This window comes from Marmota monax, unplaced genomic scaffold, assembly GCF_021218885.2.
Source record: "Marmota monax isolate L192 unplaced genomic scaffold, Marmota_monax_Labrador192_F-V1.1 WCK01_AAM20220418_F8-fsc00333, whole genome shotgun sequence".
Lineage (NCBI taxonomy): Eukaryota > Metazoa > Chordata > Mammalia > Rodentia > Sciuridae > Marmota > Marmota monax.
The window spans coordinates 387,126-414,025 of record NW_026694397.1 but is presented as its reverse complement, the minus strand read 5'-3'; the positions used below and the strand labels follow the sequence as shown (position 1 = coordinate 414,025).

At 36.0% G+C, this 26,900-nt stretch overlaps 1 protein-coding gene across 2 annotated transcripts in view; it reads right to left on the bottom strand.

The window, feature by feature from the left end:
• Slc9a6 (solute carrier family 9 member A6) overlaps positions 1 to 26,900 on the bottom strand; it is a 64,834-nt gene that overhangs the window by 34,479 nt on the left and 3,455 nt on the right. For both annotated transcript variants that reach the window (XM_046468138.2, XM_046468136.2), the window contains exons 2-10: positions 20,581 to 20,780; positions 18,716 to 18,793; positions 18,374 to 18,450; positions 17,952 to 18,064; positions 15,247 to 15,352; positions 7,086 to 7,227; positions 5,329 to 5,434; positions 4,951 to 5,039; positions 1,064 to 1,177 (exon numbers count right to left, since the gene is read on the bottom strand). In XM_046468138.2, the coding sequence (XP_046324094.1) occupies positions 1,064 to 1,177; positions 4,951 to 5,039; positions 5,329 to 5,434; positions 7,086 to 7,227; positions 15,247 to 15,352; positions 17,952 to 18,064; positions 18,374 to 18,450; positions 18,716 to 18,793; positions 20,581 to 20,780 (1,025 nt within the window). The remainder of the gene's footprint in view (positions 1 to 1,063; positions 1,178 to 4,950; positions 5,040 to 5,328; positions 5,435 to 7,085; positions 7,228 to 15,246; positions 15,353 to 17,951; positions 18,065 to 18,373; positions 18,451 to 18,715; positions 18,794 to 20,580; positions 20,781 to 26,900) is intronic.

The window sequence follows — 26,900 nt, the reverse complement described above, 5'->3', positions numbered from 1 at the left end:
TGATGACAGTATGCCACTTCCAAGATTGGGTTATACTAGGCATTTCAGCCAACATCTTGATGCTCTCTCGGCTTGCTCAATCTGGGAGAAGCCATGGTTTAGGCTGCCCTATGGAGAGGTCCCTGTGGAACAGGATGGGAGACTTCTGCCAACAACCATGTAAGTTTGGAGTAGGAACCTCCAGTCCTAGGCAAGTCTTAAGTACAGTCTCTGCCAATAGCACGACTGCTCTCCTGAGAGATCCTGGAGCCAGATTCACCCAGCTAAGCTGTTCCAGGATTCTTGACCCTCAAAAACTGTGGGAAGTAAAGAATGTTTATTGTTTTAAGCTAAGTTCTGGGTAATTTGTTATCAAATGGATAACTGGTACTTCTCTATTTCACTCTCAGCAGATGATCTCACCTTCTACTTCACAGTTAAAAACAGAAGCCATCAGCTAAGAGCTCCATCTTACAGGTGTACTTACCTCTTCACATGCCCTATCCTCTCCTGTAATAAGGGTACATCTATCCTTCCTCCCAGTGAAGGCCAATTCCTCCCCATATACTTGGGATTCCAACTCTGTCTTCTCATGAGCTTACACTTTTGTTGGCTCTCTTTTATATTCTCAGCTTCTTCCTTTTAATTGGTTTTTAAAGACTCAATGTGCTTATATGGAAGAGAGAGACAAAAAAAGAGGGAAAGAAAGGGGCCTCATTTGAGCTTTCTTCATCTTTTATCTACTGTTCTGTGACACAGGCTACTAACTGTTTTTCAGTATTCATGTTCTCCTCCTCCTATTTAGTAACAGAAGCCAAACAGGGTTACCTTTGGGGGTTGGTGGAATGGTACAAACTGTTCTATCATTTCAATCTGTCAATGTTATTTGTGCAATAAACAGAAATAAAAATAACAGAATAAAATCAATAGAATGGAATAGATAAAGAGAGTTGAAATCCTTATTTGTTTTACTCAGAGGAAATTTTTACATATTTAAATGTATTCTTATCAGTCATATGTCCAAAAACCAAATGAAAATTTCAATTAAGATAGTTTTCAAAACAGAATATATGATAAAGGATACGAAAGCTCCTACTACGAATGTTGGGTTAAAGACATGGTTCTGGAAGGTAAAAAGTGTCAGTCCCATGTAGGAGAAGATGAAATTCTCTGCCAAGAAGTTGAGAAGCTCAAACAACTGAAACGAAATTTTAAAAGATTAGTCAAGTAAATAAATTAAGTCATGCAATTTTAAAACATGAGTATTACTAAGATAATGAAATAGACACTTCACATATGTAAACTTCATGCATAAACCCGAAATATATGACTCAGAGGGGAGTGAATGCAGAAATATTTCCAGTCCCATAAAAAGAATGAGAATTGTTGCCTCCTCACTTCTTTCAATCAGCTTCCCTACTCTGAATCCCCATCTTCAGTCTTCTCCTCCACCTCCTAACCATGTCAATTTTTCTTTTGGAATGTTCCTTGTGTCCTCCACTGCCCTAGTTTAGTTTTCATCACTTCCCACCCATAATACTGCAAGAGGACCCTCACTGATATCCCTGACATCCTCATTTCCTACCCCCACAATGAATCTCTAAAAAATAGCAGTTTCAAGATACTTTCCTCTCTATAAGCTATAAAGATCCAACTCAATTTCTTCTTTTTTTTGGTACTGGAAATTGAACCCAGGGATGCTTAACCATTGAGTCACATCCCCATCCCCATTCCCCGCCCCCTTTTTATTTAGAGACAGGGACTCACTGAGTTGCTTAGGGCCTTGCTAAGTTGCTGAGACTGGCTTTGAGTTTGTGATCCTACTGCCTAAGCCTCTGGGATTACAGGCATGTGCCACTGCGCCTGGCTAATTCAACTTCTTTTCATTCTGACATTGAGTGCTGCAGTATCATGATGGTTTCACTGACTTGCTGCTGACTTTACTTTTTTTGTGGGTCTTATCTCTCAGGGAGAAAGCCTCCTAGAGACAGGGCTTATGCACCAGAATCCTGCACTTGGTGCCCTCCCTTGCTTCCTGCCCACCTCACCTCATTCATGTCACTGCCTCCCCAAGTATCACTAACAGCAAGTATACAAGATTTGCTGAAAGGGATGCCATAGGCTGGTATCCCTCTGGCCATTATAGTTATCTATCTCTGCTCTTCCTCATGAGCCCTCTGGACAATAATACCAAGAAGGAAGTTAAGAACATGGGCTCAGGAGTCATAATGCCTAGATTTGAACCTTGCCATCCCCACTTGCTAACTATGTTGCCTTGGACAAGTTAGTTAATTTTCTTCTTCTTTTTCCTTCCTTCCTTTCTTTCTTTTTTTTTTTTTTTTTTTTGGTAGTAGTAGGTAGTGAATCCAGGGGTGCTCTACCAGTGAACAACATCCCTGGTCCTTTTTACTTTTCATTTTGAGAGAGGCCTTGCTAAGTTACTGAGGCTGGCCACAAACGTGCAATCCTGCATTAGACTTTCAGGTTGCTGGGATTACAAGTGTGTGCCACTGCTCCTCGCAGTTCATCTTCTTAAGACAGAGTTGGCTTATTATAAAAAATGACAATAAACATTAAAATAAGTAAGTTAGGTTTAATTATACTTAACTGATTTAATATGCTATTATTCCTACTTATTTAATAATAATAGCTACATTTATTTATTTTTCAGTATATGCCTGGTACTAAAATAAGGATCTCATGTACATTGTCTTGCTTTTATCTCAAAAAAACTCTGACAAAATAAAATTAAAAAAGAAAAAAAAAAACAACTCTGTGAGGTAAGTACTATTATCATCTCTTTTTCATTTTATTTAGTTTAGTTTTGTTTGATTGTGTTGCTGGATCAAACCTGGGTCCTCAGGCATGCTAGGAAAGTGCTCTACCACTGGAGCTATACACCCAGTCCTGGTGTTGTTTTGTTTTTTTAGATGGGTCTCACTATGTGGTCCAGGCTGGTCTTGAACTCTAAGACTCAAACAATGCTCTCACCTCAGCCTCCAACATAGCTGGGACAATTGGCACGCACCACTATGCCTGGCATTATTTTATTTTAAAGAACTGATGCACAGAGAAGTTACATAACTTGCTCCTGATTACACAGCCAGTAAGCAGTAGAACACAACACAGTGACTGCATAGTCTCAGCTTTAAACTACAACACAGGGGTTGACAAACTTTTCCAGAGAGTAAATATTTGAGGGTTTACAAGTTACAAGGTCTCTGTCACAACTGCTCAACTCAGCCAGTGTAGTACAAAAGAAACCCTAAGCTATACACTTAAAAAAAGAGTATGTGTGGCTGTGTGCCAATAAAACCTTTAATGGACGTTGAAATGTGATTTCCATATAACTTTCATGGGTCATAGAATCTTCTTGTGATCTTTTCTTAATCATTTAGAAATTATATAATCATTTAGAAATGTAAAGCCCATTCTTAGCTAACAGACTGGCAAGAGCCAGATTTTATCTGAAGGCTGTAGTTGGTGAGCCCCTGCTCTACACTTTACTGCATCCTTTTTAATTTTTACCTTTGTTTCCCTTAGGCCTTTCCAAATCCTTCCCATCCTTGTAGGTATACCATTTCCTTTATGATATCCTTTCAGATACTGAAGCCTCAAACCATGTCCCCTCTTCTCTAATGGCCTATTATGTCACAGAATCTGAAGCACATAATCTAGTATTCCTATCAGGATTCTCATCAGTAACAAGAATGGAAACTCTTAATCTGTGGCTTATTAATGCCCTACACTGTTACCCAGAAAAATGCTGAACATCCCCCAAGTTGGTTTTCTTCTCTATTCTTAATGCACTGAGTTAATTTGTTAAAAGGATGTATAACCCCAGTGTATATGCTTGGGAGAGGATATACACTGGGATTACACTTCTGAAGGAGTGGGGAAGGCATAGGTCATAAATTAAATCTGTGACTCCAGGGCAAAGAAAAGAAAGAAATTGTTGCTCCTGCTCTAGTGTTGATCCTTTCCTGGCTCATCTCAAAACTATCTGGCAAAACTGAAAGCTCCTAAATCTTACTATAATAATCATAAGTATGTACCTGTTTCTATTCCTAACAGTACATTTTGGTTATTTATTTGTCCATATATTTCCTAAGACTGGAAAATTATATGTCTATTTTCTTCACAATTCCTTTCAGGTGATCATTGCAATTCCTGTGCAAGTGATCATTCAGTACCCAATTACTGATACAGTCCCCTGGGGTTCCTGGAAACAGAGGTTTTGCAGGGTCTGAGTGAAGACTGAAGGAAGTTAGTGTTCTCAGGCCCCACAGATCTAGTCAGATCAGAAATTAAACTTATCTGTATCACATAGTGGCAGTTCTAATCAAGCCAGAGTGAGTTTCTAAAACATTACTCTTAGAAAAGGCTACATTAGGTTAAGAGACGAAGCTAAATAACTGGTTACTGGAAATACAATTATAAGCCCTGACTATTCTGCTGATCTATCTCCACCCTAAATAAACTATCACTCTCTAGCTTGCCAGTCTCATCTATTTCTAAAGTCAAAAGAAGAGTAAGACAGGGCTGGGGATGGGGCTTAGGCGGTAATGCGCTCGCCTGGCATGCACGGGGCACTGGGTTAGATCCTCAGCACCACATAAAAATAAAATAACGATGTTGTGTCCATCGAAAACTGAAAAATAAATATTAAAAAATTCTCTCTCGGGGCTGGGGATGTGGCTCAAGTGGTAGCGCGCTCGCCTGGCATGCGTGCGGCCCGGGTTCGATCGTCTGCACCACATACAAAAACAAAGATGTTGTGTCCACCGAAAACTAAAAAATAAATATTAAAAAAAAAAAAAATTTAAAAATCTCTCTCTCTCCTCTCTCTTAAAAAAAAAAAAGAAGAGTAAGACAACACCTTGAACAAATTAAAGACTATTTTTAAGGAAATTTGTATTTTGCTGAAAGGAGGAAAATTTATTCACAAATTTATTATAAAGTCGGTCTTACCTGTTTTGTTCTATGTTGAGACTCTGTGGACAAATTATTATATGTGTAATGTGCTTGTGTGATGCCACAAAACAATACTGCAACGACACCTATAAAGACAACAAATTCCAAGTTCACATAAAAGGATGGCTCCCAACTTTTACACTGAGGCTTTTGTTTTACAGAAGCCAATTACATGCATGGTACCTACATTTTCATTTACTTTGAATTACTTTGCTGAGAGGAACAACTTCCATTGAATATTTTGTTGACATCCTAAAATGACAGCTTAAATCCCAATAAATATGTTCAAATATGAAGACTTTGATTCACTTGCAGAAGTGGCTTACTAAATCACTCTTTATAAGAGTTTACAATGAAAAGGAGAAAGTAACCCACCTGTGAAGCCCCATGCTTCAGCCAATAGAAAGGTACTCCAGGACATCAAGAAGAACAAGCCCGTCTCCAGCAACTGAAACTCCCGCAATTTGGTGAACTTTGTCACGTGAGACAGTTAAGCCTGGTAACGAGATCTTGGAATACAAATGTGTGACTAGAAAAATAAGCATCAAAGCAAGACAACCATGAAAGCAAGAGAAGGGTTCTCTAGCCCTTCTAACACGAAAGCCACAGAATAAGGACACACTAAGGTGAAGAAACTCAGAATCAGCATCTTACTGAAGAGTCAGCTGTCCTTTCAGAGAAAGTGTCATGGCTTAGCCACTCTTATGTGTATGACATACCTTGCCAGAAACCACACAGTGGAGGACAGGCAGACAAGAGCAACAGATTGCACATACAACATGGCAACTTTGAAGCTGTGGTCCAAAGCAAGACAGATTCAAAAATTCTATCAATTTACATTTATAAAAACATGATTCCATGAGATTTCACATACATTTGACCCTTTAACACATCTGTAATGTAGAGGATTCATTCCATAATGAAGAAACTGAGGCACTTAACTCACTTTATACAAGTTTAAAAAGTATTTTGCTGGTTGACAGTAGTAGAAGGATCTATGCCAAATTGTGACAAACGTTGGGCTAGAATCTAGAGTTACTTCAGCAACTCTGTATCATGACAAAAAGATGAACAAGATATACTTCTTCTATCAAAGGAACCCATAACAAGGAAGAGATACTATCTGTGCTGTCTCCCTCTTTGGAATTATTTTACTGTCCTTCATGCCTTAATTCACCTATAAAAAACACTAGAGAAGTCTCTTTCACCATGTATACCAAACAAAGAGATTCTCATAAAAAATATATATTTGTTTTATATGAAAGTATCTTAGAAGATTTATAGCTGGAAACTCCTTAGAGAGCATCAAGATCCACTCGACTTTCCTCCTGTCCCCACCTTCCACTTTCCTACACTGAGATCCAAAGAGGCAAAGTGTCAACATGTCTATCATGTTTGCATCTACCACAACACCAGATCCTCCAGGCAGGTAGAGGCCACATTTGCCTTGTTTATCTTTAATACTCAGAGCATAGCAGTTGGCATGTAGCAGACAATCAGGAAATATCTTCTGAATGAAAATAAGAACGAACTGCCAGTATTTCTCATAGCTAACTAGTGGCAGTATTGGCCCTAGAGCACAGTTTAAAATTGGGAGATCTGGGATGAAATCCTCTATGTCCTCACCAGGGAACCATATTTTGTTCATGTAACATCAGGTTGTATATCTCCTGTCTGTCCTATTAAACAAAGAGCAGAAGATTTCCAGGTTGACCAGCAGCATAGAATGCCCGGAAGCTCTTTGAAGTATATGTACATTTTGTGTGCGTATGTGTATGTGTATCTTCATATATGTACTTGGGGTAATGGTGTCCATCTCATTCCACCCTCTTTCCTACCATCCCTTTATATCAATTTAATCCACAACTTTAAAATTTTCTATCACAGGAATCTTATGTCTAATTAGATTATTGTACAAAAGTTTTAAGGCACTGGGCCCTATGAAAAGCAATAAAATTATTTAATTTACTTATTGTCAAAGATAAATGCTTCAGATTTTCAAACCAAGCACTTGGTTACAAGGTTAATAATTATAATACAATTCCAATCATGGAGCTAGGAGAAATCAAGGATTACATGTTTAACTACCTTGTGAGGTTAACAAGAAAAGATAAACAATGATAAAAGGATATTAAAGCTGTCACCACTCCAGTAGCAGCACCCATTGCAAAAGATCCACTGAAGATCCCCAGGAAGATTCCAATAGACTTGAACATTGCTGTGACATCAAAGGTATGACTATTGTCTCCAGCTGGCTGGTATGCCACTATTGAACTACAAAAAAGAGAATGCTCTTACTTCTAGAAGCAACTTTGCCTTTAAAACATTACTTAGTTCAGAACTTGAAAGATGAAATGAGAAAAAAAAAAAAACCCCTTTGGGCTTGAATTGTCAAAATAAGGGCAAAAGTTTATCAAAAAAAAAAAAAAATCTGCGTGTATCCAGCTAGCAAGAAAACTCAGCTTTTCTTAACCAGGCATGGTGGCGCGCACACCTATAATCCTAGCAGCTTGGGAGGCTGAGGTAGGAGGATGGCGAGTTCAAACCAGCCTCAGCAAAAGCGAGGCACCAAGCAACTCAGTGAGACCCTGTCTCTAAATAAAATACAAAATAGGGCTGGGAATGTGGCTCAGTGGTTGAGTGTCCCTGAGTTCAAACTCTAGTAACCCACCCTCCCAAAAAAAAAAAAAAACTCAGCTTTTTTTTTTAAATGACATTTTTAAGAGGTAGAACATTGTAAAGACCTCTACATAAAAGTTGTTCCAAACCTGTTCCTCCATCCTCAATTCTGTGCAATAGTAAACTTTTGGGATTCTGTTGAAGAACTACACTTACTGAGTGCCCCAAAACTCCAACACACTAATGGGAACAAATTAGTGACAAATCCCACTTGTTTCCAGCAGAGGCATACGAATGTTATTCAATACTTAACCCAGTCACACTTTGTTTTTCCTATGGGAAGAAAAAAGGTGACTGAAGAGCTCTTCTAACTTTAGAAAACCAGAATGGGCCAGATGCCTAATATCTATTCACTCACTAAAATGGACTTTTATAGGAAAAGGGCTTGAAAGGCCTTCCAAGAAATTAGAATCCATTCAACAGTACTTTGAGCATACCCAGCTGGATCCTCCACCCCAAACTTCTGAAAGAAAGTCACTCCATACCAAGCCAAGACAGGCAATTACAGGGGACACTCTCCATCTTGAACTCACAGTCCAAACCTGGTCTGAAAAAGCTTCTTTTATAATAGTCACCACAGGAAACAGAAATAGCTGAGAAAATTGCTCTTGTCAGCAGGTCTCTGCCAACAGTTCTTACTGGTTCTCGGCTCAGTTAATTGAGGTACCAGCATTATAAAAAGTCTAGACTCAAAAGCATCATACAAGTCATGTCAAAGAAACAGAGGAAAAAAGCACATTCCTAAGAATATAATGAATTCACCCTGTGGTTACTGCCATTTTTTTCTTGTGGTTCAAGGCTAAAAAATGTGTTTTACTATATAATGTACGACAAGTTCTTTTCATACATGCCAGGTTAAATTTAAAAACAACTAAGACCAAACTAAAACTTTCTAAATTGTTGTCTATTTTATTGAAGTACATGACTAACATTAATTTCTGCTAGTGGCATCTACAAATTTCTGAGGCAATCTTAATTGAAAAATTTAAATATTTGTGTTTAAATATTTATTTGGGGTCCAGTAGATTTGATATTGTTTTGATAAGTATTAAATACCTTTAATATAATGCTACCTTACCTACACATAAAGGGTCCTACCATCATAAATATAATCTAAACACATTATAGCATTAAAATATATAAGCTGGTTGGAGAAAACAAAGGATGTTGTGACAGTAACATTCTTTCTTCCTGGCAATATTTTCCAAGATGATGGCTGGGAAAAATATCTATGCCATGCCTCATGAGGTTGCTTTGCCTGGATTAGTTCAAGTAAATTCAAGAGACACACTAATTATTATTTTGTTCTTTTTTTAAACTTTAAGAATTCTTCTTTTTAATATTTTTTTTTAGTTGTAGATGTTTATATGTGGTGCTGAGGATTGAATCCAGTGCCTTTCAGATGCAAGGCAAGTACTCTACCACTGAGCTACAAGCCCAGCCCCTATTTTATTCTTTAATCACTAAAATGTACAAGGATGCATGGAAAACATGATAAGTTGAGGGGTTTCTTTTCTTCTGTTTAAGGCAAATCCTGGCTTCTGATTTGAAATCTTAACTCATCTTCTACATCAGCCAACATTTTATCTTGAGGCGTTAACATCTTTATGCATACTTTTTTTTTTTTAATTCTGAAAGTCATACAATATTCATCTGGGGAGGAAATCACCCTATCATTCTACTTTCCTGACAGATAAATATTATTTTCTTTATTTGTGTCCCCTCTTTTTGTCACATGCATAATATTTCACATTTAATTATAATCAGTGAATATGCAGTTTTGAATTCTGCTTCTTTAACCAACAGTAATCACGATTTTTAAAATTTATTTAACCATATGTCCATTGTTAGACATTTAGAAGTTGTTTTCAATATTTTTGTTTCTATAACAACAGCATGAAGAAATATCGGTGATTTTTTTTTTTTTTTTTTACATATTTTGGGCTATTGCCTTGTGCTACATTCCTAGAAATAGAGCATTACCATACCTATGGCTCTTTTTACATTTTGTTCAACTGCCTTCAAAAGGTCTTCACTGCAATTTTGGAGGGAAATAAAATAATATCTCCCAACTTTTTAAAATGATCATATCCATTATCTTAGAAATTCTACCTTTAAAAGTATCCTACTGGTAGACAGCTTATCCACTATTATGGTTTGGATATGAGGTGTCCCCCAAAGTTCCTGTTAATGTAAGAATATTCAGAGGTAAAATGATTAGATTATGAGAGCTGTAATATGCAACATGGCTGGAGGAGGTGGGTCACTAAGGGTGGGCTCTGGAAGGATGTAACTTCCATGTGGCACCTTTCCTGCTTCCCTCTCTGTTTCCTTGCTGTCATGAAAGGCGCACCTTCCCAATGCATTACCCTTCCCATATTGTTCTGTTTTACCTAGGGACCAGAGCAATGGATCAGCCATCTATGGACTGAAATCTGTGATACCTTGGGGCTAAATATGCTTTTCTTCCTCTAAGTTGTTCTTGGAGGGTATTTTTTGGTCACAGTGATGCAAAACCTAAATGCAAAAACTAAAACACCCAGTGTGTATGAGGCTCTGGGTTAGATCCGCAGCACACAACCCCCCCCCCAAAAGTATCCTACAAAACAACAACAAAAGTTACCCCACAGAAATACTCTCAAGGATTCAGAGATTTACACATAAATACGATCATCGCGATGGAAGTCATAGTAATGTGACATTTCAAGACACCAAACACTAGGCTGGGGTATAGCTCAGTGATAGAGTACTTGCTTAGCATGCATAAGGTCTTGGATTCTATCCTTAGCACTAAAAAAACAACAAACAAACCCACTAAATGTTAGCCAACAGGGGATTGGTAAGGTAAATTTGTGGTGCATCCACACAGTGGGAAATTAGACAGTAAACCATGTCCAAGTGAAATAAGCAAGATATAGAAAAGTATGTGTAGTACTATGCTTTTTGTTTAAAAAATAATGTTTATAAGTATGTTAATATACTAATGAAGAGATGAAAATCCTGATTTTTTTAAGCTTAAATTTCAGGAATTTTCTACTTCATAAGTCAACACTTAGAATTCTTATCACAAATATATGTTAAATTTTATTATCATAAATGACAAAAGAGGACATCAATTTAATGTTAACAGCAATGTATGAGTGGTCTAGTTTCACTACACCAGCATTTGTTTCTTTCTTTCTTTCTTTCTTTTTTTTTTTTTTTTTTGGTACTGGGGACTAAACTCAGGGGCACTTGACCACTGGGCCACATCTCCAGCCTTCTTTTGTATTTTATTTAGATACAGGGTCTCAATGAGTTGCTTAGTGCCTCAATGTTCCAGAGACTGGCTTTGAACTCATGATCGTCCAGCCTCAGCCTCTCGAGCCACTGGGATTACAGGTGTGCACCACTGTGTCCAGCTACAACAGCATTTCTTGACCCCAGCATTATAGGTATTTGTCCTGTACACTGAAGGTCTCTGAGATCCACTAGATGCCAGTAGTAACTCTCTCATGGCACCCAAAATGTCCCTAGACATTATCAAATATCCCTAGAGCAGGGGATAGGACTGCCCCCAGTTTAGAATGACTAACTGCACCATTACAAATGGTAATTTTAATCATTAACAATTTTTTCTTACTAATTAAACAGGTAAAAATGGCCACAGATTAACATGTATACCTCTAGAAACTAGTGATGCTAAACAGTTGGTCATGTTTATTTACTCACTGTAATTCCTTTTTATAAAATGCAAACCACTGCCAAAAATGTTTTAAAGTAGTATGAAATTAGGTCTCCAGGATAATTGGGTTCATTCAATGAAATACTATGCATCCTATACTGTATCTTTAACTAATTAACCAACTAGATACACACATGTATACACACACACACACACACACACACACACCATACTATGTCAGTATGTACAGATTTACCTCATACAGCAATGAATGAGGGAACCAGATTAAAAGTATTAACTTAAAAAAAACTGCTGGGCTGGGGTTGTAGCTCAGTGGTAGAGCACTTGCCTAGCGTGTGTGAGGCACTGGGTTTGATCCTCAGCACCACAAAAAACAAAAAAGTAAAATAAAGGTATTGTGTCCATCTACAACTAAAAAAATATTTAAAAGAGAAAACTGCTAATCTAATAAGATGCATAAAAGCAGAAACAAAAACAACCTGCAACATAAATTTCAAGTGTTGTCTTAACCCGTTAATTGCCAAACCTAACTCCTTTGGAAAGGGGTCCTCTCCCCTTTGATGCAAAACTGCTTATACAGAATATGAACAGTAGATAATCAGCAAACAAAGAAAATGCAACATATAGTATTCATATCTATCATATTTAAAAAACACTTCATACTTTAAAACATACTTCAAAGGGAAATTAAAGAGAGTGACCAAAATATCACTGAGTACTCCAGATAGTAACCTCCCATAGGCAGCAACACAACTGTACTCCCTTCAGCTTTTGGGGAGGAACCATTTGCTCAACTCCATTAATACACTTATACAGCTAATGATTCCCATTAATGATACACTCTAGATACAGTCCTTTTCCACAGGGTTCTACCAGATAATTTAATAGTTAACTTATCTCCTATCAATCCAGAATGATACCAACTATACACCATCCTTAGCAGAATTAGGGAAAGAATCACACAAGGCACAGCTGCACACACCTGCAATCCCAGCTACTCAGGAGGCTGGGGCAGGAGGATCCCAAGTTCAAGGTGAGCCTCAGCAACTTAGACTCTCTCTCAAAATTTTTAAATTAAAAGGGCTAGGGATGTAGCTCAGTGGCACAGTGCTTGCCTGGGATGCTTGAGGCCCTGGGTTCAATACCCAGTATCAAAAACAAAAACAAAAGATTTGAGGGAACCGTTCAAATCTTTTTCTGTAGTACTTCATTTTCTCATAGAACCCTGTTTGAGAAAGGGGGCAACAAGATAAGTGTGGCCCTTTTTAAGAAGTGCTATGGAAAGGAGTTTTTCTTAACATATTTATTCTTCACTAATACTGACATTTATACAGCCAACCTCAAAACATTTCAATGAGGATTTTTTTCTTCTTTTCACATTAGTCAACTACTCCCAAATTGCAGAAAATAGGTCACTTTATTATTGAAAACACTAAAGCATAGTGCACATCAGTTTTAAGATAAGACCAGAACAAAACAGATTTTTTTGACCAACTCTTAATCCATTAGGACAATGAAAAGGAACACTAGTAAGATGATTCAATAGAATAAATGTTTACGACAGAGAATTGATGCTAAAAGCAACTGCCTATACCTTAGTCTCTCACTTGATCTCAAATGTACATATGTACTAGAAGCTCAATAATCTCTGTAGCTTCACTTTTTAGGACACAAATTACAACACTCTCATTTCTTCCTCCATTCATACATGACTTTTATTTTATAGCTACCATCATCAAAGGTATGGTGTCAATATTAGTTACAACCTTTGCATTAAAAATTAAATTTATAATAGCTGTAGATAGCTGCAAAAAATTATGGCAATAAACGTGGAAGGGAGGAAGTAACACATATACTGTATTCACACACAAAAAAAGGATTTGACCTTTTGTATTTCATCATACACAGCATTTAAGAGATGAGTGTTATAGTTCAGAAAGGGTAATTTCCCACTTTGCAGTAAGGTCACCAGTGGCAATCATGCTATGCAAACCACAGTGAGTGACTTATCACTCTTAAATATTTATAAAATAGAAATTAAGCAAAGATATAAAGAGAAAATGTGAAGGGATAGTACTTCTCTCTTATAGAAAGTTCTGGTATGAAGTAATAACAACTGTCTACATGGTTAAATATTTGCTTAGTAAGAATAGTTAGGCAGGATTGAGTTCCTTAGCAGTTCAGACCCGTTCTTCCCCCAGCAAACACCTTGTAATAACATGTATAATAATATTTTCACCTAAATGTAGAAATTACTCATTCAATAACTGTCTTGAACAAAAGGTATATTATTAATACTTTTGGAGATAAAAGGATTCTGGCCAGATACAGTGGTACATGTCTGTAAATCCCAGCAACTGGGGAGGCTGAGGCAGGAGATATACTTCAGAGGTAGAGCACCCTGGGTTCCAAACTCGGTATTAAAAAAAGATAAAAGCTTTGGAAATGATCATGTTAATGAGAGAAATACAAATTAAACTACAATGAGATATTACTCAACTTTCAAGTTGCCAGAAATAAAAAATTTTGACAAATATTCTATTGAAGAAGCTGTGAGGAAACAGTCTCATAATTTAGTGGCAAAAATGTAAAGTGGTATGATCCCTTTAACCATTTAGCAACTTTTAACAAAATTAAAAATGTATTTATGTATTTACTCTTTAAACTAACCACCATCTCACTTTTTAGAATTTATCATACCATGTACCTATGCATGTACAAAACAAAGAAAGTTCAAGGTTAATCACTGAAGCATCATATAGGACAGCAAAAGAATGAAAATACTTCCAGCATCCAGCAATGAGACTGAAAAATAAATATAGTACAGTTCACACACAGAATACTACATAGCTGCTCTACCACTCCTCAGTTTATACCCAAAGGACTTAAAATCAGTATACTACCAAGACACAGCCACATCAATGTTTATAGCAGCTCAATTCACAATAGCTAAACTATGGAACTGACCTACATGCCCTTCAACAGATGAATGGATAAATAAAATGTGGTATACATACACAATGGAATATTACTGAGCCTTAAAGAAGAATGAAATTATGGCATTTGCCAGGAAATGGATGAAACTGGAAAATATCATGCTGAGCCAAAGAAGCTAATCCCAAAAAACCAAAGGCCGAATGTTTTCTCTGATATGCAGATGTTAATACACAATAAGGTGGGAGGGGCTAGGGAAGAATAGAGGTACTTTGGATTAGATGGAGGGGAGGAACGATAGTAGAATGAATTGGGCATATAACCCTATGTGCATATATGAATACACAACTGTTGTAACTCTACATCATGTACAACCAAAAGAATGAGAAGTCATACTCCATTTATGTATGATATGTAAAATGCATTCTATTGTCATGTATAACTAATTAGAACAAAAAAGAATATTCACATTTGTGTTTACATTTGAATAAAGAAATACTACAATGTGCAAGAAACTAATAAAAATGGTTCATTCTAAGGGACTGAGAAGAGAGGGGGTGAGGACAAAAGTTAAGGACATGATTTTTCTGTATAAATTATTTTATATAGTTTTTATTTTTTAACCATGTGGATATATCATCTGTTAAAAAATATAATTAAAAACAAAGTTTTTATGTTATAATTTTAAAAGAGATTACAAAATTACATAAATCCTACAATCACAATTATGTAAAAATATCATACACAGAAAAAGAAAAAGAAAAATGTCCTAGAATATTTACAGTAATTGTTTTTAGGTGATGTGAGTACATGATTTTTTTCTTCCCTGCCTTTTCAAGTTATCTATAAACTATGCATTTCTTCATAAGAGGAAAAAAAAAACTTTGTTCTTCCAAATATTTCTATTTATAATGAATTTTATTCAATAAGTGATTTTCATTTCCTATTGCTCTCAACTTTAACATTTAGAATATATTAAGAAAACAAACACTTACGAGGAAAGCACTATGGCAACAGCATCATTGAGGACACTTTCACCAAAAAGAAGTGCGTAGAGTTCAACGTCGACTTGAAGTTCATGGAATATGGCAAGAACAGTCACTAACAAGTAGAAAGAATCAGAAAAATATTTAAACATCCCAAATATAACATATTCCCCTCAAGAGTTGATTCTGAGCTATTTAGAAATTCATTTCTTCCTTTTTAGTATCTCTCATCATATCAATGATTCAGTGATTTGGTCATTATTTCTCCCTAATTGTGTACATGCAACTTCTCCTTTTTGATTATCTTAAAAACAGCTGAAAATAACCTTGGAGAACTGAGTTGGCCTATATTCTTTATGCAAATGTTAATAATCTGGCTTTGTACATTTCCTTTTCACAAAGAATATATTAAGAATTTCTTACAGACCAGGTAATCATTAATCTTTAATGAAGACTAACATGAAAAGCAACTCTTGCTGCAAATACTCTTTTTTTCTCCTTGGAGCCTTAAAACTCACTTTTATTTGACTTGCAAATTGCAAGCACACTGGTTTAGCAAAGACAGTAGGAAATGAAAACACCAAGTTCAGTTTTTAGTTGGGGTAAAATTCATGACCAGGATTACAGTTGCCACATTTAATGGAAAAAGAAGCCAACTCACAGGATATTATATCCTGAGAAGGAAAACAATAACAAACCCTTCTTTTGGGGAAGCAATATATTATAATTCTCAGAAAATCAGATAAGGTTGAAAAGTTCCATTATAACTTTAAATGCTGAGTCACATAGAGCTTATCCACTAAATAAACTCAAGCAGACATGAAAGATTAATATAACCAGAAATGGGAGAGCCCTTTTCAAACGCTAACCATAAAAACAAGAAACTTGCATTTTAAAAGATATAACTTCTACTGCAAGGCATTGTAGCTGGAATATACTGATACCAAAGCTTATGAAGAGATAGTGAGAAGGGTGGGACAATTCAGAATTCTGAAAAGAGAACCTATAGCTCATCCTTATAGACAATTAACTACTGCAAAATAATAGAATTGGGGCCAGTGCCTACATAATTCAGAAAAATATGTAACTGTCCAACTTTATGTAAGCAAAAGATTCTTGCTTGAGCTATTCAGACAGCACTCCCACCAAACTAAACCAAAAGGTGGAAGCAATGTAGTGAGTCCAATCAACTTAAGATTTCTTACAGGTTTTGAAAAGTCGAGGAACTTACTTCTAGAGAACACAGAACCTAGAGATCCTTGCAAAAACCATCCTACCTTCATATTGATAATGGAAGCAGCTACCAGCAATAAGGGGTCACCCATGGTTGTCTTTAAAAAAAAAGCAACCTGATTTCCAGTTTTAAAAATGCTTACTAGGGGCTGGGGACATAGCTCAGTTGGTAGAGTGCTTGCGTCACATGCATAAGGCCCTGGGTTCAATCCCCAGCACCATACATTAAAAAAATGCTCAACTATGTAAGTGTCTAAAATGGCCCTCTAAGTAATCTTTTAAAATCATCTCTTAATAGTACAGAACACATTTTCCTCCTTCCCATAATGTCCAGTGTAATCAGAGTTATTAACGTAGGAATTCAGAGACAAAACCTTGGACCCTACCTTTAATTGTACTAGATGACAATTTAAGATGATTAACTTAAAGGTCAAAAGGTAGAAGAGAACAAACCTCTACTAAACTCTTAACTCACAGTGAAAGAAAACTTGATCCTTACTTCAAAAACTTCCCTCTAGGAGTTGGGAGGTATAGCTCTATGATATAATATTTGCCTAGCATGTGCAAGGCCCTCAACTGGATCCCACAAACAAACAAAAAATTTCAGACTATGTTCCTATACTGACCTTTTCATTCTACATTTTCTCCAAATTCCTAATATGAATGTAGCTGTTAAGCTTAGCAATATTATATTAGGAAAATGAAAACTTCACTTAATATAATTAAATTATTTATGGAACACAAATTTTTAGTGTCCTAACAGTAAAAGTATAGGGAAGCAAGCTGTGTTAATACCAAAACAATTATATAATCACAAGGCCAATTTTATAAAAGTAATTATTTAATGTATACATAAGACCACCAGTGGGGTCTGGGGTTGTGGCTCAGTGGTAGAGCACTTGCCTAGCATGTGTGAAGCACTGAGTTCGATTCTCAGCACCACATATAAATAAATGAATAAAATAAATGTCCATCAACAACTATAAAAAAATAGACCACCAGTGACCAAAAAATCATACTATTATCAGCACATCTGCCTTCTAACAATTTTTAAACTTCTTTCTTACTGGTAAATGCAAATGGCTGAATTAGACAGATTTTTAGTGAACTAGTTTTCTAGAAGTTTAAAAACATGTATAATTATTACCCATTTTAACAATCTAAAAAGTAGTTCATCTTCTCCTATACCCAATCACTAATGATAGAGATCAACCTAAATTTCTGAAGAAAATATCTTACAGCTCTCATCTAGACAGCATCAATTAGTGGCCAGTAATAGGCAAATGTAATAAATGAGAAAAAAATAAATGTGCACTTAAGCCAAAAGAAATTACAGACAGTAATTTTTCTTCCACAACTGGAAAGCTTAGTGCTAGGGAAGTACCTAATCAAAAATTCTATGCTTCAAAGAAACACCCACAGTGCTTTGACTAGAAAACACTGTACCTAAAGTACTTAAGGTCCCCTCTTGTAAAACATACCTGGGTCTGTTGCTGATACAATGGCACCAAATAGCAGGCAATCTGTAAAGTAAAAATCTCCAGCAAGTTGTCCAGTTACCTTCATCAGCGTTACACAGCCATACATTATTGATCTGTTCAATAAACATATTCTTACTTTAGAAAAAAAATCACTGTTAAAAAAGTTAGAATAAAATAAGAGTAAGAAGATGGATCTATTATAGTACTCTGTGGTTAACCCCAAATTTAAATCATGACTTTTAAGTATGGTTAATACCTTGGTCTTGAAAATGCAAGCAACTTATTACCTGTTTGAATACATCTTACTGCAAAAGTCCTTAGACATATTCAGAAATACAGTCCTAATACCCATAAATCAAAAATGAATTATTTTACAATTATAATTTGAAGGCTTATAAGTATTTCAAGTTTCAAATGCTTACCCAATAACAAAACAAGAAATTGCTGTTCCAAGAAAAGCATATGCCAGAATAGACCCGAGGTTCCGAAAGAAATGTCTCTGAAAAAAAACATTACACTGTATTAGCATAGAATACTCCCCAAATGTTTGAAAAAGAAAAGGTTTTCTATTGTAGTGTGCTATGTTAATATTAAAAACATTATTCGGTAAAAGAATGCATTCTTGCATAAGGATAAATTTCATCATCTAAAAAAGATAGAAGGGAGGGGTACCTGGAAAAAATGGCCTATTTCTAAAGTGTCAAATATTATAAAGCCCATGGAAAGTTTAAGGTTATTCAAAGTATATAAAATGTAGTACTTACCCTTTTCAGACTATAACCTGCATAAAAGATGATAGGAGGAAGTAATATGTTGAAAAATACTTCTGGATCAAAAGTAACCTGTTAAAATAAAGAATTATGTTAGACGCATTCTCTTAGAAGATCTTGTACTACATTATCAAACTATCAAAAAGGAAAAAAAAATAACTGTCACACTGGTCAACAACATTACTATGGTAACTTAAAAATATTTCATATAGGGAATCTAATACTTGCCTGTCTTAGGCACATATAGGATGGTTTGTTGTTTTACTTTTCAACCAAATGACAAGGCTATGGTGTTGGAATAATCATTTAAGTCCACATGTAAGGAAAGTTTGTTAAACTACTGTATTAAAAATCTTAGAAATAGGAAAACGCATGAACATAGTTTTGCTTTAAATAAAAAAGAGATCCAAAACTGGTAATATAGAATTTAAGGTATGTCACTATTGTTGGCGAGAGGAAACCAACTTGTTACATAGGTGACATCTCTAAAGCTATACAACATATTAAGGTAAAAACTTTCTGGACAGTTCCGATATTTAGTCCTGATAGCCCACTCATTTTAAAACCTATTTGCTTTAATAATGCAGACACCCACTTCTGTCCATAAGGCTGCAGGAGAATTTGATATGAACACAAAGCAGCTACACACATACCCGTGCTGAAACTTAGTTTACCAGAACTTTATTTTTCGGCAATGCTAGCAATTGAATCCAGAATTGCTCTATCACTGAGCTTTTTCAGGTTTTTTTGCTATCTTGAGACTGCTAAAGATGGCCTTGAAGTTATGATCTTCTTGCCTTAGCCTCCTGAGTCACTAGGATTACAGGTGTGTACCATTCTGCCTGGCAGTTTACTAGAATATTCAATGGGTAGTGATAATTCTTTTTGCAAAGTGGACTTTAAGTTTATAGAAAATTTTATTTTATTTATTTGTGGTACCAGGGATCAAACTCAGGAGTGGTCTACCAATGAGCTATAACCCAGCCTCTTAATTTTGTTTTTTTTTATTTTGAGAAAGGGCCTCACTAAGTTGCTGAAGCTGGCCTCAAACTTGTGATCCTCCTGCCTCAGCCTCCCAAGTTTTTGGGATTACAGGTATGCACCACAGCTCCCAGCTAAATTTCATAGGAAATTTTAAATGGTCCGGAAAAAAATCAAGTAGCTATAAAAATCAAGGACAGCCAATGGAGAACATAGGAGATGTTGAGGCAAGTGGCCAAGCATGGACAAAACCAGACACGCACAACTGGCACTGAGAAGCTACATAAGAGAAACTATAAGTGGGACAGAAGCAAGCAGCTCCTCAAATGTCTGGAAGCCAGTATGAATGCAACTCCACCTCTTACATAAAGCATTATGTACAGCACTGCCCAACAACCAAGGCTCATACCAAGGCCCCCAAAATTGTGCCACATTATAAATCCAAGAGAGGTTAAATTGTACTCAGTGTATAAATCAACCAACACAAGAAAGAATTAAAGAAATACTAATGGAATATTTTAGGCAGTATCAAATAACCTCAAAGCTCTAAAGTACTCTAAAACTGTAAAGACCATCAGTAAATTGAGAGAAATGCTTATAAATTCTGCTTAAATCAATCCTAGTCACTATTTATTACAATTGTAAACAACACAGAATAAAACAAAAAGTTTTTAGTACTTAGCATCAATCAGGATATACAGAAATATTCACTTCCTTACATTATTATACTAACTGAGGTTTTACTGCATTTTAAAAGGCGAATCATTTTAAATATTAAAAATTCACTATTTTTCTTCAGAATCACTTTGCTGCTGGTTAAAAGTCCAAATATTTGGATTAAAAAAAAATCCAAAGATTCCCTTTAACTAAAAACTTACCTTTCTAAGCATTTCATTATCTTGAACATTATTGAGTTCATGTGAGCTAATCTCTCCTTTCAGCATATACTCATAAAATTTTCCACTAACATTTACCAACAAGGTAGTTGGACTTGATTGCACTTCACAGCTCAGGGTCACATTATTTACATCACTTGGAACATGAATGCCATACCGAAGCACAAGGCCCACCAAAAGACCTGAAATAAAAGAACAATGTAAGTTCTTCTTGCAGGCAGAGACCACCTGTTTGTATTTCACACATACCTCTGGATTTTTAACACAAAAATCTCTGATGATATTCCCCTGTGATCCAGAACCAATTTTTAGACCAAATGCAGTTATAGCTTAAAGTATTACTAAATTCACATATCCAAATGCCTAATCTTCATGTAATCTAGTAGGACAGGTGAGAAAACCATTTCCCAGGGTAATAGCATGGATCACTGCATTTCTAGATTAATATATAAATAAGTGTTGAGGAAAGAAAAAAATGAGAAAATATCTTCAGATCATCTGTACAATGGAATATGTTCCAAGCTGTCCAAACTTGATAATGTAGTCATGTTAGAAATGCGTGTTTTTTTTCTTTTGCCTCTATCAATTTACCAGACTTAAGTGCATGCTTCCCAAAGTTCAATCCCAAAGCATATGGCTGGCCTAATATACATTTAACAAATTAGAAAGTCAATACATTATTTGTAGATTAATTGAATTCTTCTACACCAAGGTCAGATTTAAATACTAAAATATCTGCATCAAATCAAAAGATGGAGTACAAGTTCTCTAATCAACATACTGCTAGGATTTCACCTGGATTACTCCATTGGCATTCAAATAAGCACAGTGTACTAGGTTAGGTTCTATAAAGCTACATTGATCAACTGGAAATCTGTTTAATAATAGCTTTGCTGATATAATTCACGATATAAAGTTTATCCTTTTAAGTTACACAATTCAGTGGTCTTCAGTATATTTACAAAGTTGTGTATCAATCACCAGTATCTGATTCCAGAATATTTTCATCTTGCCAAAAAGAATTAGAATACTCCCTATTCCCCCCCCACCTCTAAACCCCCCAGGCTCTTGGCAACTACTAATCTACTTTCTTTCTCTAAGGATTTACCCATTCTGAACATTTTATATAAATGGCATTCTACAACATGCCTTTTGTGTCTAGCTTCTTTTACTTAGTATAAGGTTTTCAAGGTTAATCTATGTTGTAGCATGTATCAGAACTCCATTTTTAATGATCAAGTAATATTCTATCAACTACAAGCTGAACCCATCCAAACTTCTGAAACTTTCTTAATTCCAAGATGCATCATACATCACTATTAGTTACATTTTACCTTCCTGTGGCCTTTCATTCTGACCAGCCAAACATTCTTTTAAGATGTGAATGGAGTCCTATGTTAGGGAGGTCCTGGGGTTCAGAAATGTAAAGAAATCCCTCCTTCAAGGAGCTCTCAGTCCAGTTAGTGAAAACAGACTGAATAATCATAATAAAAATATATACTTGTATGCATAAAAATGATATCTTTTTACCAAGAGTGAGGTAAAGGACATTAAAGAAAGTCTTTCCAGAACTGTCACCTGAGTAGGTAACAAAATAGAAGAAAGGATGTATTTCAGGTGGAGAAATAGTTGTATATATCTAGACAAGGAAGGAGAGAACACAGCCCATTCAAGGGAATTACAAGTAGTTCAGTATGGCTAACTTGTATGGTAATAAGAGGTAAGGTTTAAAAGACCAGCAGGAGGGGCTCAGTGGTACAGCTTGCCTGGCATGTGTGAGGCCCTGGGGTTTAATCCTCAGCACTGCATGCATATAAATAAATAAAAATAAAATAAAAGATCCACTGACAACAAAAAAAAAATTTAAAAGATGAGCAGGAGCTAAATCATGAAGGATGACATATATTGGGGAGAAAGTTTGGAGTTTATCCCAGAAGCAAAAGGAAATCATAGAAGGGTTCTAAGCTGGGGCTTGATATCAGATTCCTATTTTTGAAAAAAAAATTTCTAGACTAGAGAGGGTCTAAAAGGCCAGCTAGATGGCCACTGCAATCATTCAGGCAATAAGAGCTTTTAGGTAGGGAATAGTATACACTGGATCCTATGCATTTTTATATATTTATATATTTTTATCACAATCTGAGAGTAGTGATAGAAGAGAGATGGAGTTTCAGAAGGTATTATATAGTTTAGAAAGATTCAGTGACTAAAAAGAAAAGGTTAGGGGAAGGGAGATGAAAGACTTAAGATTTACAGGAGTCATAATGGACTGGGCAACCAAGTAGATAAGCTATCTTGAGCACCTAGTTAAATTGTAGGGTCAGTCAATGGAGTATGAACACAGGCAGAATGTATTTACACAGGAAAGGCTAAACTCAGGTTTGACATGCTGAGTTTAATGTACCTATGACATATGTACAGAGGTCTGGAGCTCAAGCGGGAAGTCCTAACTGCAGATATATACTGGGAAATCATAAATTAGTAGAAGTCAGGCTCAGATGAGATCACCTAGAAGCAAACAAAATATCAAGAAGACTACAGATATAAGCTCAGGATTTTTATCCATTAATAGACAACAATGAGAGGCTGGTAGAGGAGGAACTGAGGGATGAAATCTATGGAGGAAAAGCCACAGGAGAAGAAAGAGGAATGAGTGGTGGCTAAGAATTCAAGAAGAAAGGGAATAATTTATTTTTGTGCAGGAATAAGTGATAAAAACTATCAAATGCTACAGCAAAGTCAAGTAAGGCTGGCTTGAGAAGTAACCACTGTGTTTGACAAAAAAGAGAACACAGTGACCTTGATAAGGTTTCAGTGGAATAGTGAGGGTAGAATCCAGATGAGAGTGGGAAGGAGTAAAGCAGAAACAGGGTTATAAAAGCAGTAGTTGTCCAGGAAAGAAGGAGGGAGCAAAAATACTGGATCCTCTAGTCAACTTACAGTCACACAGGCTTTTTTAAAGTAAGAAACAATGATGAATTATTTAACAGTACAATGACATCAACTTTAAAAACATTTTATCCAAAGTTAAGATGTAACATAAATGAAAGATTCACTTTTTTAAAAGTTGCACCACAAAAATTAAAATTAAAAAGTGACTGCTAGGTATTCGACAAATATAATCTGGGAGAGAAAAGACTAAAGATTCAAATAGTCTATTCTGCCTATATGATATAGAAACATCTCTGTGTCTTTTATCCCAAGAATTCCTAATTAAGCGGCTTAGTAATAAGTTATTCCCTTATATTTGCATGCAAAAAAATCACAGATTAGCTACTACAAATATTAAATTAGTGGCACAGCATAAATTCTTTCCACATCCTCAAACCCATTTAGGTAGGGAATAGTATACACTGGATCCTATGCATTTCTAGCCCTATGCTGAAACATCACTGGGTGCCCCATTATGGTTTAAATATGAGATGTCCCCCAAAAGTTCATGTGTGAAACAATGGGAGATGATTGGTTATGAGAGCCTAAACTAATCCATAACAATGGGAGATGATTGGTTATGAGAGCCTAAACTAATCCGTGCATTAATCCTCTGATAGGGATTAACTGAGTGGTAACTGTAGACAGATAGGGTGTGGTGTAAAAAGGTGGGGACGTGCCTTTGTTATATTTTGTCTGTGGTGGCAGAAGTCTTATCTCTCTGCTTCCTGGTGCCATGTCTCCAGCTGCTTTCCTGTGTGATACTTTTCCATGACTACAGTCTTTCTTATCTCAGGCCCCTAGGAATGGAGTTGGCCACCTATGGACTGAGACTTCTGAAACCACACCTCAAATAAACTTCTCCTCCTCTAAAATTGTTCTTCTCAGGTCTTTTGGTCACAGTGGTGAAAAGGTGACTAAAACATGCCTTGAAAAGGGCATACTTGCGCAGATTTGAAACACATACCTTGGCATATAAAACAACAGCATGGAGAATAATTATTTAGGTTGGAAAAATAGAGATCCTTCTATTATGATATCAGGCATCTGAAAAATTGTAATCCTCAGAAAAGAGTTGACAGAGAAAGTTAATATGGGTTCTTTGAAAGGTCAAATCCTAATCATGAAGTGAAAGCAATTTTCAATAAAGAAAAAGGACACAAATAAGGGTGCTTTGTTAGGAGGATAGAGCAAAAACTTCTAGCCTCCCACGTACACAGAGGCACAGAAAATATTGATATTATAGAATTTAAAATTACCACTAACAGGCACCAAGGATTATAACCACAAAGAGACATCTTTCACAAAACGGAGACATCTACCCCTCCTACACATTCATGACCCACTTGTGCTGGAAATTCTCCCAGTGATAAGGAACTCAGCTTCACCCAAGGTACCACCATCGTATGTATCAAACTTCCACTTAGCAGAAACTGGTTTTCTAGTGAATTTCAGCCCATCCTTCCAGCCCATCCTTCCAGCCCATTGCACTTGAATCCCCCAACAGTCAAAAATAAAGAAGGAACATCACTGGAACATTAGATGTGGCCAAAACTGATAAAATTTCTATAGATTAAGATGTATTTGTGCATGTGTATAAAAACATTCATTATTACTTGAAGAATTCCATTAGAGCCTATATAAAAAGTTAATTCAAGAGCTGGGGGTGTAGCTCAGTGGTAAAGCACTTGCCTTGCATGTATAATGCCCTGGGTTTGAATCCCAGCAAAGAAAAAAGAAAACTAATTCAAGATGGCCAAGAAAGTCAAGGCTTTTGCTGATCTTAGTTTTACGTACATTTATTCATTTCTGTCTCCTAGCACATTCACAACAGAGGCTCTTCCAAGTTTTACCCTCCTTCTCAAGTTTTCAACCCCAATGACTACTTTTCTGAGAAGCTGGGGAGGGGTGAGTTTTGACACTAACTTCCTCAATTCCAAGCCTCTCCATCTTAATATAAGCACATTAATCTTCATCTCTCCTCTTAGGAAAGATAAACATCTTTTTCAATAAAACCTTTTTACCTAGGACCTTGAACCAATTCCTGTTTTATTTCTACAAAAAAATAATATATTTATATTATACACACACACACACACACACACACACACACATATAATTTGAGCCTTATAATCTCGGGACAGATACTATAATTCTGTCACTGTTTCTTCATCTATGAAATGAGGATAAATGAATTACCCAACATTATTTGTCATTTAATGACAAAGTCAGAATTAAAATTTAGACTTTCTCACTCCAAAGCCACTATAATTTTCTCATTTTCTCCTTACTCTCACATCAACATGAACTGCTTCTCCAGTGTTTCTTTGAAAAAGCAGATGATTTAGGTCTCCATTCACTCACAGTCTTCCCTTACAATCTACCTTCAAAGCCCTTTCAACTTTAAGTATTATTTTTTTATATATTTTATTTTATGAAATTGAGTATAGTACAGTACAGGACAAAAAGCCTACATTTAGAAGTCAGACAGATGAATAAATTGTGGCTCCATCAAGTTCTAATCTGTAACCTTAAGATAGATAACCCCTCATTGAAGCTATCTCCTCATATGCAGTGGTGATAATTCTAACTCATCTGTCTTTACAGTTAAGTTTTATCTCTTTGCCGTGAAGCAATGTGATTTAAGAGCTAAGAAAATGGGGCTTTTGAACTAGATTGAGTGGGTTTGAATCCTGGCTAAATATGTCTAAGTTATGTGACATCAGGGAGGTCACTTAACTTCTCTAAGCCCCAATTTCCTCATCTGTTAAATGGGAAAGATAATAGTGCCCATCTCATAACAGCGATGTTAGGAAGTGTAAATGAAATGATAATTGCAGTTATACATGGTATACCTGTAATCCCAACTACTTGGGAGGCTGAGGCAGGAAGGTGCAAATTTTAAAGCCAGCCTAGGCAACTTGGTGAGATCCTATCTCAAAATAAAATTTTAAATAAGGGACAGGGATGTAGCTCAGTGGTAGAGCACTTACCTAGCATGCCAGTTAGATCCCAAGCATTGCAAAGAAAAAGAAATACTTGAAAAGCACTTAGCACAATGTCTAACATGTTGTAATGTCCATAAATATTATCTATTAAGTCACTGGATTGTAAGTACTTTGTGGGCAGGGCTCAGACCTATATTTCCCATCATATTTCACACATTATAGACATTTAATAAATGCTTATTAATGAATCACACTAGTTAAGCCTAGACCCCATATTCCCTAAACTTAAGGCAAAACAAATATTTCTTCCATCTTTTGCTTTGTATACTATCTGGAAAACACAATGGTGAATGATCATTTTTTGGACTTAATTAACTACCTCAATAATTTTTACTAACAGTGACTCACTCTTAAGCCTTTTAA